The sequence below is a fragment of the Ichthyophthirius multifiliis genome (assembly GCF_000220395.1).
Source record: "Ichthyophthirius multifiliis unplaced genomic scaffold scaff_1120509249812, whole genome shotgun sequence".
NCBI classification, from domain to species: Eukaryota; Ciliophora; class Oligohymenophorea; order Hymenostomatida; genus Ichthyophthirius; species Ichthyophthirius multifiliis.
The window spans coordinates 36641-49070 of NW_004087285.1; the positions used below are offsets into that span (position 1 = coordinate 36641).

A 12430-nucleotide genomic window follows, 5' to 3' on the forward strand; every position below is an offset into this window, starting at 1 on the left:
CTTTATCTCAGAATTCTTGTTTCTAATTCTTATTTTTAATCTCTTTTAAGTTCTTTATTTATATACTAAAGGAAATTAGGTAAGAAAAGTTTTAGAAATCTTCTAGAAATTTATTCTAATGTTATTTAAAATGCAAATGCTATAGCATTTAGATCTTCTAATTAAATTTTAATTTCATAATGCCTAAATCTTTCATAAGCTGGTAATATTTTATTATCTACAGTTACTATTTTCTATTCTTAAACTTCTATATTATTAACTAATTCCAATAGGTTTATTTTCTACAATTTCCTTGCAAAGCTTTAAGCATTTTCGTACTAGATATTTTTCTCGTCTTAAAAATTCAATAACATAGCTGGTGTTTTTAATTTATCAGTCGCAGTCATTAATATTTCCCTTAAACGAGGTATACCTAATGTTAAATTAACACCCCCATGTCCTGCTAAATGGAAAGTGTTTAATGTCATTTAAGTTGATGGCTCTCCTATAGCCTAAGCTGCAAGACAACCAACTGAATCTCCTGGTTAAATTAATGAATTTAGGTATTTTATGTTATATAAAAGTCTAAATTTTGCAGGTGTTATTTCCGGTTTTTATGAAAAAATATTACTATATCCGTTTTAGTTTTCTTCTTTTTTTATATATTCACGTACACTTTTATATACTTTTTCTGATATTGAGCCTATGTACTTTCCGGGGAGGAAATTACTCATAATAGTTTAGTTTTAATGCTTTTCGGGAGTTTTTTTACGTTTAGATAAAAATTTCTGAACTGAAGTAAAGTCGTGAGATTCTTTTAAATTATAAGGTTCGTATTTTTAAGAAAAAGACTTGAAATTTTCACTTAAAAAACGATATTTTTCCAAGTATTTTACCTTGTTGGTATCTATACAGTCTTCTCCATAGTAAAACTAAACTATGGAATTATCACTATCCCTCACAGTGTAATCGTAGGCCACTTTTAAGCTTTCTAAATGCTTCATTAAGCACCTTTACAGGTAACCAGATCTTGAAGTCTTTACTGCAGTGTCTATAAGTCCCTCTCTTCCTGCCATGCAATGGAAGAAAAACTCCGCAGGACGTAGCCCACTCAAGAATCTATCAGATATAAATCCTCCAGCCCTTGGATTAGGGTCATAAGGAACAAAACAGGGCAATGTTTTACCTGTAGACATTGTTGGAACTCTTTTACCTTCGAGTTCTTGTTAGCCGAGGAGTGCTGAGACTTACGTATGGTTGACTTTGGAACCTTTAGCACCGGAATTAGTCATTGTAGAGAAATTATTATATGGAAACTTCTTAATTAGACCATTTAGAGTGATATTAAGGATAGTAGAAGCATTTTAAGAAAGTGTACTTTTGTATATATTATCTTAATTTTCAACTGATAATGGATCTCTTATTAGTTTTTATTGAATTTTGCCTAAAATCTAATTTTCAGTTGACAAATAGTCATTTTCGGGTTTTTTCTTTCTTTTTTTATCCTAAAAAATCTCCGATCTGCCATATAAATCCCATTTTTCACCTATTTCAAATTCCTTATCATCTAAAAACTCCCTTGCACATGCCAATAGTCCCTATTTATGTGCTTTTTTAATTTCTTATAATCTAATTTATTCGATATTTTTTTCTACTAAAATATCATCCACACCACATGTAAAACCATGCATTTATAAATGAGTACTCAGTAATTTAGCTAAAGCTGTAAATAATTTCCCAGTTAAATTAGCTCCATAAAGTTCATAAAAAGAATGCATAAGGCCATATGTAGCCCCTGCTCCGAATGAGTTTTTATCCAAAACGCCTTATAATAATTCATTGTCTTTAATTAAAACTTGAGTATCGTCTTTGTATATACCCGAAAGTTCTTCTTATGACAATTTAGATTTAAATTCCATATATATACCTTATTCATAGTCTTTAGTTTAGTTTTATTAAACTACTATTTTTATAATATTAGAAATCAATTATTTTCCAGTCCAAAGTTTTTAAGGTTTTAAAATAGAAGGGGGAAGCATAAATATCTTATATGGCTTCCCTTGTATGTTGTTATTTTGAAACATATTCCATGTAGCACTATAAAGTAAAAGCTGGAATTCTTCTTTATTGAAAAATTTCTCTTTATGAGTCAAATATACAGCAGAAACAATAGAATCTTATATAAGTTCTCTTAAAGGTACACCGTTTGTAGCATTTATAAATTATCTTATTAAAAAAATATATAAATATGTATGTAAATAAAAATAAATAAAAATTATAAATATAAATAATAAAAAATAAAAATTTAAAAATTATTATATAAATATAAAATAAATTTAAATATATATATATGTATATTTATATAATATATTTATTAAATATATATAATTATATTTATTTATATATATATATGAATTTATTTATATTCTATATTTATTTATAAACTATTTCTTTACCTGTCATTTAATGATATATGATATCCTTCAGCCCTAGCTAAATGACTTTAAAGGAAATGCAAATTCATTTCATCTCCGTCAAAATCAGCATTATATGATTTACAATTTGCATAGTGCATCCTTATTGTTTATTCTCTTGGTAATACTCTCGCTATATGTGACATTAGGGAAGGCTTATGTAGTGTAGGTTATCTATTGAAAAGTAAAACGTCTCCTGATTATAAATGTCTGTAAACTACTTTGTTTTTTGAGTTATTTAGTAGTGTTTTTGCTAGTCCAATCCTCTATTATTCGTTTAGTGCTTCTAATGATATTTTATTTCCGTTTTCTATTATAAAATTTGCTCCAGGATGTTAAAAAGGTCCATTTATTATTAATTTTCTTAGAAATTTCACATTATATTCATTTACATGTTCTGGAAAAGTTAGTTTTTTAGCTACAAAAAGTGGAACTCCGACTTCATTTGTATTTAAATTTGGGTCTGGGGATATAACTGACCTAGCTGCATAATTAACTCTTTTTCCCATCATTTTCATTCTAAATAGTCCTTCTTTTTTTTCTAAAAGTTACCTAATTCCGGTCCCTTCGCGATCTTAGGCCTTTGATGATTTGGCAGAATCGAAAAAAATATTAACTGAGTCTTAAATGTCAAGCCATTTGGAAATAATGTCGTTTATTTTAACAAAATTGGTTAAAGATTGCTAGAATTAAGTATTTTATTTTAATTGGAGATAATTTTTAAATTTTGAGTCTAGTTAATCGAGTAGCTTTTTTTTTTTATCTTCAGTTAAATTTTAGTTTTATAAAACTATCAATTGACGCAATTCTACATTAAATTATATAATTTTTGTTAAAACTACAGTATGGCCATGTAAAAATGTTTATTCTCCTAATTTATTTTCAGGACGGAAACGATTAGGTGGTACAGGTATTACTTCTATAAAGAACATATTATAATCATTTTTGAATATTTTAAATCCTAAAAAAAAAAAAAATTATATGTATATATATGAAAATTTATATATATATATAAAAATATTAATATATAAATAAGTTTTTTGTATAATTATATTTATATATATTTATAATATTTTTTTTATTTTTAAATATATATGTATTTATTTTATATACCTTTTTTCGTATTTTTTAAAGATTTTTACGTAACATCTATTCTTCCAAAAATTAAATCAAGTATTTTTTTTTCTTTAGACCAGAAAAGTTACATTATTTGTTTTATTTAGATTGGATCTAGATATTTTTGGTTTTTAGTTTTTTCGGATATATCTTATTTTTTTTCTTATTCTGGTTCATCCTGTTCTTCGTGGTTATTTTTACCTTTTTTTGCTACAAAAAACTTTGAAAATCCTTCTTTTCTAACTGCACTTTATTATTATTTACAATGGGGACATTTTCCAATATTAATATGTGCCCAAAATTCTTTTAATATTTCATCAAAAGCATTGTTCATAGCCGTGGTAGAGTTAATTCCATTTTTAAAAAATTCAGGTTCATTTTTGACGTTTATAAGTGAAAGAATTTAAGCCTTTTTTTCTTCCAAAATCTTTAAGTTATTTTGGAGCATTTTATTCGCTTTTTATTCTTATGAACTAATTATTTTTTAATTGTTTATTAATTCTGTATCAGAAGTCTTACATTCACTTGATTTTCTGCGATTATTTTATGGTTCTTATTATTATTTCTAGTTTGTAGATGAAGCTTGTAAACTAAAAAGACTTTCCTATATACTTTTATATTCTTTTGCATCTTAAACATATCCTAGTTTTATTAATGTGAATACCTTAGTGTACATTCTTAATTTTTGTTTTGTCATACGAAATTTAAAGCAATTTAAACATAATGTTCTTATTATAAATATATATAAATATATGTATATATATATAAATATATATATATATATATATATTTAATTTTATAAATACCTTAATAATTTCAATAGTTTATCTACTAAAAATGGATTATATACAGGTAAAAGTAATTCTATATGTGCCATATGCCCTATATATTGTATTAATATTGAATTATATAATTATTACAATTATATTATTTTTATTTATTTTTTTTAAAAATTACCAGGACAATCTAATCCTTCACATCCACATGTTTCGCATCTTGTTAATTTATCATAAGGAGAAACACCCATTAAAGGATCATATAGTCCACCTATATATATAAATTATATTTTCCTTATTTTTTTTTATTAAAAAAGAAAATAACCTTTTATAGGTCTATTTAATGAATCAAAAGCTATTGGACTTGTTATTTCTTTAACGGATAATTTACGTATTTCTTCAGCTGTGTAATATGAAAATTAAACACCTGCAATACGTTTACTAATAACTTCTTGAAATTAACCTAATGTATTAGACATTGTTTGTATATATTATTTTGCGCTTTGTTTTTTATTTCTACTTAAAATAAAAAAAAAAGAATTTATATTTAGTTTTCTTTATTTATATTTTTGGCACAAAATATATTTTTTTTTTATTTATTTTATTAAATGAATATTTTTTTTTTTTTTTTTTTTTTTATTTTTTTATACTTTTATTTATTTTAACTTTTTTATATATATATATCAATATGTATTTATTTTATTTATTAAAAATGTATATTATAAAATAAAAAATAAATATAATAAAATTAAATATAAATATATTTATATATATATATATATATATATGTATATATATATATATATATATATATATATATGTGTATATAAAATCAAACTTCTTTAAAATAAATTAATTTAAAGTATTTTAAAAATTAAAATTATTTTCAATATTAAAAATATATTATATACAAAGATAATTTTCATATATTTATATACTAAAATTTAATTATTATTTAATATAAAAAAATATTATAAATAAATAAATAAAAACTATTATTTATTTATTCATATACTTGATTTTTATTTGCTTTTAAAAAATACACTTTAATAACATTGTATTATTTATTAGAATTAATTTAAAAAAAAAAAATTTATACAATAATATTTACATATAGTGATAATATTTTTTATTTTTTTATAAATAAAATACATTAAATATTTAATATTTATTTTATATAAAAAAAAAATTATCAAATTAAATTTTTTTTATAAAATAAAAATAAATAAGTATTTTAACTAAATATAAAATAAATCATTCAAAATCATCTTTATAATCATAAATTTCTTATGTTTCATCCTTTTTATATTCATCTTAATCAATATTTTTCTCTTCGTAGTCTACATCTTATTATATATCTTCTTATTCTAATGATTTAGACTATTAATTTTCGTCTTAAAAATCTTCTTCGTACTCTTATTTATCATCTTCTTCTATATCTTTCTATTAAACTATTTATTCATCTTTATTTTTTTATAAATTATTATCATCATCTTTATCAAAAGAATAATCATAATCCTCATCCTAATTATTATTAAAGTTTTCTTATTTTTTTTATTAATCTATTTATTTTATAGTTATGCCTGTGCCATTTTTTTTATGGTTTTTTACTAAATCATTATTTTTTTTTTATTCTATTATTTTTACATTATTTTGCTTTTAAAATTTTTTCGGTTCTGATAATCTACTAAAATCAGGAAATGATTTTTTGGGTCTTTTTTTCATTTCTTCTAAAAATAATATTTCTTGTTATTTTTTGAAAATTTATTCGTAATTTTTTCTCGGTTCTAAATATTTTGCATTCACATTTTTTTTCTTTTTAATATTAAAATATTCCGCTTATAATTTCTTTAATTTTTAAGCCTCTATATTACTTATTTCCAAAGGCTTCTTTTTCCTTAAAAAATATAAACAATTATTTTTTTCGTCTATTCGTATTTTACTAATAAATTTCTCAATATTATCATCAAATTCATTTTAGAGGATTTTCAAACCTTTTTTTGTTTTCATTTAAAGCACAAATTTTTTTTCGTTTTCCATTTCTACAATAAAAAAACTAGTTTTTCAAATTAAAAAAATATATAAATATTAAAAATTACTCTTTATTATATTTAATCTATGTAAAATAAGGAATATTATCTATTTTAAAAGTTTTTTTCAATAAAATAAAGTCTTCGTTTTTTTAAACTTTTATTATAGGACTTAATTTTATAGTTTTATTTTACACATTTATTATAGGTTTTTCGATTTTTTCGATTTTTTCGATTTTATCAATGCTTTTTGTTGATTTTGTTAATTTAATTGGGTATTCTGTTATATGTAATTATTAATATTTTTTTATTCTTTTATATTCTTCATTTAATTTTTTTAAATCGAAAAAACTTTTTACACTATTAATTCTTTTCAACATGTCTATATTTTGAAGTTACATAAACATGTTTTCGCTTCTTTTTTTATATGACTCGTGATTTATTTAAGGAAAATACGTACAATTTTATATGTTAGAAATGTTTGCTTATGAAATGTCTTTAATTCTATCAAAAAATTTAGTGTTTTCCTATTCTATTTATTTTAGTTATTAAAATTTAAAATGTTTTCTTATATATTTATATCTATAATCATCACTTTTAAAATTAGTATTTTTTATCATACTAATATTATTTTTATTGGAAAGTTAATTTTGGAAACTATTATTATTATTGTATGTAGTTTAACTTTTATTTATTTGAATTTTTTCTAAAGTTTTATTTGCTTAAAATTTGTTTTGTTTTTAAAATAAAAACATATTATTGCATCGATTTTTGATTTTATCTAATTTTTATTTGTGTATTTTTTTTTTTTAGTCTTGGCTAATTCTTTCGATAATTCTGTTTGGAGGTTTGAACATATTAAAATATTAATTTTATTTAATATTATGTTTTTATTTATATATTTTATTTATGTATTAAAAAAAAGTAAAAATAATAAAATATATATAAATAAATATATTATAAATATTTTATTAAAATAAAATATAATAATAAATATTTATAATTATAATTATATTTAATATATATATATATTTATATTTATATTATTATCATAAATATAGAATTTAATAACAAAAATAAATTATACATTATTTGCTCTTTATTTATATATATTATTTCTTTTTAATTCTTTATTTTAATATTAATTTTTATAATTAAAAATATTCTTTAATATTTTTTATTTTTTTAATAATTATAATAATTAATTTAATTAGATAAAAATTAATAAATATACTAATAATCTATTTATTATTATTATATATATAAATAATTTTTATATTTTTTTTATTTATATTTTTATTATTTAATTTATTATTTTTTTTTTTAAGTTTAATAAATAAATAATAATTTTATTTTAATTAATAATCTATTTTTAGTATTAATTTTTATTTTTATAATATTTTTATTTAATATTTTCAAAAGTTTGTTTAGAAGATTTCGTATTACATATTTTTAGAAAACTAATTAAATTTTATTTAATAAATGAAATGAAATATTTGCCAATTGAATTAATTTTTTTTTTTTATAATTTTTTCTGTTAATAAAAAAAAGTTAAAAATGAAATAAATATGTATATATATTAATATATATATATATATATATATAATAAAATACTAAATTATAATTAAGCAATATAAATAGATCCGACTTAATTATATTTTTTATTATGAAAATTTATATTATTTAGTCAAATCAAAAAATTATTATGTTAATAAAGATTTATTTTATAATTTGAATATTATTAAATTTTAATAATTAAAAAAATATATTTCAAATTTAAAATATATTTAAAAATAAAGAAACTTAAAAAAGAGATAATAGTTAAATAATAAATAAATAAAAACTTATATTATAAAAATTAAAAAAATTCTAATATTTCATCCTTTTAGAATAATAGTATTGATAAATCGATAATAAATTGAAAGCAAAATATTAAGAAATTAATTATTTAAAAAAAAAAAATTAAATAAATGTTATAAAATATACAATAGTTAATAACAAAAATTTATTTTAAATTAAAAGAAAGATAAGTTTTTTAGGAAAATAAATATTTATAAAAAATTAAAAATTAAAATAAAATTAAAAAAAATATTGTTAATTAATAAAATAAAATTATATATGTAAATTTCAAAATTAAAAATAAGAAAAACTCTTCTTAATTAATAATTTATAAAAAAAAAAATTAAATTTTTAAAAATTAAAAAGGAAACCTTATAACGAAATATAATAGCAAAATAAATAGTTTTAATAAAAATATATAGATATAAATAAATTTAAAAATATATTAAAATATAAAAAATAATAAATTAAAGTATAATGTAAAAAACTTATTATTAATATAAATTAAATAGAAATAAAAAAAAATTAAAATGAAGAAAAAAAAAAAATTAATAAATAAAAATAAAATAATAACAATAATATATAAAAATAAAATAAAAATAATTTAAAATATTATTAAAATAAAAAAATAAATTATATATATAAAATAAAATAATGAAGAAAGATAATATTATAAAAATAAAAATTAAGAACAAATATATAAATATTATAAAAGAATAAAAAAAAAATAAATAAAAATATCTTTTTATAAAAATAAAAATAATTATAAATATAAAAAAATTAAATATAAAAAAATATAAATATAAATATAAATATATATATAAATATATATAAATATATAAATATATAAATATATAAATATATAAATATTTAAATATTAATTGTTTAACTTTATCTATTATGATATTATGATAAATAAAAAAATTGTATTACATTTTTTTATAATTTAATTTAATATTTCTCTATAATTATTTATTAATTAAAAATAATTGTTTTAAATATATCTTTTAATAATAATTATAAAATTTTAAAGAAATTTTTTTTTATATATATTTTTTATTAAATCATATTAATTATAATTATTAATTTTTTTATTATTCATATCTATAAAAAAATATCTTTTAAATATATATATATATATATATATATATATATATATATTTATAAAATTAAAAAAGTATGTTTAATAAAAAAATGATGAAAAAAACAAAGCGCAAATAATGATTGAGCTAAAAAATATATTCAATAAATATATTTAAATCAAAACTTTTAATTTTTTTTCTGAATTTTTTTGCAAAAATTAATATAATTTTTTTTTTACAAGAAATACTTCAATCTGAAAAATATTATGATAAACAAAAATTATCATTTATATTTTAGGATTAAGTTTTCTAAATTAAATTTATAAATTGAAGCATTAAAGTTTAAGTAAAAAATAAAAGTGGACAATTTATTTATTTTATTAGTTTATTTTTTTATAAAATGCTCATGATTATATGTCATCCTTCGACTGAATAATATAAATTTTAAACATACAAATATATTAAAAATAGAAATATTTTTTAATACAATATATATAAAAAGTTAATTTAATTTTTTATTTTAACAAAGAATCAATAATTAAAATATTTGTTGTAAAATAAAAATATATTTTAATTTTTTATTAATATATATAATTATATAATTTTTTTTTATAAAAAATATTGCTTTTTTTTCTCTTTAAAATAAAGTATTATTCAATTTTTTGTTAAGAAGATTATATTATAAGAAAATTTGTATATAAATTATAATATAATAATATTATTAATATTAACAAAATATAAATAATATGTACTTAATATTAATATAAAAATTACATTTTCAGTCATTTTTATTATAATATTATTTATTATTTATAATAAAATGTTAAATGAATAAATTACTCATAATTTAATTTATTGTTTATAGCTTTTATATTTAAAAAAATAAAATAATAAATTAAAAATTATAATCAATTTTTTATTTATTATAAAAATATATATATAAATCTCTTAATTTAATATTAACAATAAAAATATGTTTTTTAATGCATTTTAAGGTGGAAGTTATGTAGAAGTATTTGATTCTAAAAGTAAAAAATAAAATAATAAAAAAAAAGAATTAATATAATATAAGATTGTAAAGAAAAGGATAAAGCTTATTAAAATTTGTATAAAATATCAAATTCAAATAAAATATTAAAAAATGTCGATAAAGTATCGAAAGGTAGTTTAATAATTTAAAAATTAAAAAAAATTAAAAATAAAAGAATTATATTTAGAATTGTAAGGATAAAACAGTAAAATAAAATTTCCAAAAGAAGATAAATAAGATCTTTATTTAGTTTAATAATATTTAATAATACAAATTTATATATAGAATATAAATTAATGGACATTTGAAATAATAATAAGCGATAAATAGAAAGTAAATATTTATTAAAACAAAAATTGTATATAATATAATAGAATAAAAAAAGAATAATATATTAAAAAAATATGAATAAAATTGATTAAAAAAAATTTACTATAAAAATGCCTAATGAAATGATTAAACAATAGAAATGGCTAAATTTAGCAATTGATATTCATAGTTTTATGGAATAAAAAGAATGTATATATATATATATATATATATATATATATATATATATATATATATAAATATATATTTATATAAATATATATTTATATATTATTTTAATACATTTTATTATAAATATATAAAGCTTTTAAATCTTTAGATTCTATATCTATTACTTCTCCATGTAAAATTATAAGAATTTTTACTACTAAATCATTTTCTAATGATATAAATTAATAAAATGATAACAAAAAATAAGAATTTATTCTAGAGTAAATAGATATAGATATAAAATATATATATATATATATATATATATATATATAAATATATATATATATACTTTTTTTAACTTTTTATATATATAAAAAGTTCCGATTTACCTTAATAATATTAATTTTTATCAAATATTGAATTTGAAAATTAACTTTTGAGTTATTAAAATACAATATTATATTTACAATACAAATTAAAAATTTAAGATGTATTTTAAATTACTTGTTAATTTGAAAAACAAATATAAATACATGATGAAAAATGTTTTTAATATTAAGATTAATATAATAAATTGTAAATGAAAGCAACTAGCAAAAGTGTAAATAAATAAAAAATACAAGAATAATAATTTTTAAGTTATAAAAAATAAATAAAAACTTCTCAATAATTTAAGGATAAAACATCTATGTTTAAATAAAATATTTCATCCTTAATTAAAATTTAAAATAATAAAAAAATTATATCCGTGTGTTAAAATTCCAATTAAGTTTAAAATATAGGCTCAAATGCTAATATAGGTATTAAATGTTTAAACAATAATAAAAATTTTGGTAAAAAAGTTAATTAATTTGATTAAAAAGAGAATAATTTTATTAATGTAATAAAAAACGATTTGAATAATAATAAGCCTTATAATGAATATTCAAATAATGTTATAAATAATAATTAATTTTATGAAAATTTAGATTTTTCTCCATAAAGGAAACTCTAATAAAATAAAAATGAAATAAATAATATTATATGTTCTTAATAGGAAGAAGAAATTGAAGAAAAAATAGAAATGGAATCTAATAAGAATTCAAATTATAATAATGATTAAAATAATACAAAAAAATTCAATAAATTTTTGGAGTCTTAATCAAGTTTTTCTTAAGAATAAAAAAAAATTAATCATACAGGAATATCATTTACTAAACCTAAATTAAAAATAAAAAATTCTACCGAAAAAAAAATAAATAATAACTAAAATATAAAAAAATAAGATTAAGAAAAGAATTAAATATATTCAGATTAAAAAAATATATATGAATAAAAAATATAAGTTAAGAATAATAATTAATTAAAATAAATATAAGATTATAATAATAATTAAGAAAAATAAATAAATGACTAAAATAATTGTTATTAAATGATTAAAAAAAAGACGGAAAAAATAACTAAGAAATTTAAATATAAGAAGATTAAAAAACAATTTAGAGAATAAATTAAATTTATAATATGAAAAAGATTAAAAACAAAAATAAAAAAATGAAGAAAAATAAATTTAAGATTAATAAAATTTAAATATTTAAAATTTAGATGATAATAAAGATATGTTTTAATCAAAAACTGATTTTTT

General features: G+C 16.7%; 2 protein-coding genes across 2 annotated transcripts in view, besides 40 other annotated features; both read right to left on the reverse strand. All coding sequences in view use genetic code 6, as the record gives it.

Moving 5' to 3' along the window:
- The window catches only part of IMG5_034860 (hypothetical protein), a gene marked incomplete at both ends in the record, with an annotated part of 6116 nt that extends 1292 nt beyond the window's left edge, over positions 1–4824 (reverse strand). Inside the window, 7 exons of the mRNA XM_004039030.1 lie at positions 1–52; positions 286–2205; positions 2436–3414; positions 3567–4297; positions 4376–4451; positions 4527–4616; positions 4671–4824. The exon at positions 1–52 is cut by the window's left edge and continues 28 nt beyond it. Coding sequence (XP_004039078.1) covers positions 1–52; positions 286–2205; positions 2436–3414; positions 3567–4297; positions 4376–4451; positions 4527–4616; positions 4671–4824 — 4002 coding nt within the window. The remainder of the gene's footprint in view (positions 53–285; positions 2206–2435; positions 3415–3566; positions 4298–4375; positions 4452–4526; positions 4617–4670) is intronic.
- Positions 2235–2324: a microsatellite.
- Positions 2319–2416: a microsatellite.
- Positions 2320–2391: a microsatellite.
- Positions 2320–2421: a microsatellite.
- Positions 2339–2403: a microsatellite.
- Positions 2394–2427: a microsatellite.
- Positions 3426–3488: a microsatellite.
- Positions 4303–4359: a microsatellite.
- Positions 4825–4958: 134 nt separating the features above from the next.
- Positions 4959–5019: a microsatellite.
- Positions 4961–4991: a microsatellite.
- A 42-nt stretch (positions 5020–5061) lies between the features above and the next one.
- Positions 5062–5108: a microsatellite.
- Positions 5067–5104: a microsatellite.
- Positions 5098–5165: a microsatellite.
- Positions 5166–5208: 43 nt separating this feature from the next.
- Positions 5209–5243: a microsatellite.
- Positions 5244–5599: 356 nt separating this feature from the next.
- IMG5_034870 (hypothetical protein) lies at positions 5600–6070 on the reverse strand (the record flags this gene model as incomplete). Its single annotated transcript, XM_004039031.1, has 2 exons — positions 5600–5869; positions 5993–6070. The coding sequence occupies 2 exons, from the start codon at positions 6068–6070 to the stop codon at positions 5600–5602; spliced, it is 348 nt and encodes a 115-aa protein (XP_004039079.1).
- Positions 6071–6584: 514 nt separating this feature from the next.
- Positions 6585–6614: a microsatellite.
- A 690-nt stretch (positions 6615–7304) lies between these two features.
- Positions 7305–7378: a microsatellite.
- Positions 7363–7420: a microsatellite.
- Positions 7374–7435: a microsatellite.
- Positions 7386–7445: a microsatellite.
- A 197-nt stretch (positions 7446–7642) lies between these two features.
- Positions 7643–7707: a microsatellite.
- Positions 7648–7691: a microsatellite.
- Positions 7708–7715: 8 nt separating the features above from the next.
- Positions 7716–7783: a microsatellite.
- A 158-nt stretch (positions 7784–7941) lies between these two features.
- Positions 7942–7980: a microsatellite.
- A 730-nt stretch (positions 7981–8710) lies between these two features.
- Positions 8711–8817: a microsatellite.
- Positions 8716–8782: a microsatellite.
- Positions 8721–8817: a microsatellite.
- Positions 8736–8898: a microsatellite.
- Positions 8758–9083: a microsatellite.
- Positions 8762–8847: a microsatellite.
- Positions 8768–8869: a microsatellite.
- Positions 8770–8899: a microsatellite.
- Positions 8881–8955: a microsatellite.
- Positions 8961–9084: a microsatellite.
- Positions 8979–9092: a microsatellite.
- Positions 9093–9339: 247 nt separating this feature from the next.
- Positions 9340–9380: a microsatellite.
- Positions 9381–10846: 1466 nt separating this feature from the next.
- Positions 10847–10927: a microsatellite.
- A 168-nt stretch (positions 10928–11095) lies between these two features.
- Positions 11096–11157: a microsatellite.
- A 962-nt stretch (positions 11158–12119) lies between these two features.
- Positions 12120–12197: a microsatellite.
- Positions 12126–12196: a microsatellite.
- Positions 12126–12211: a microsatellite.
- Positions 12212–12430: the final 219 nt, after the last annotated feature.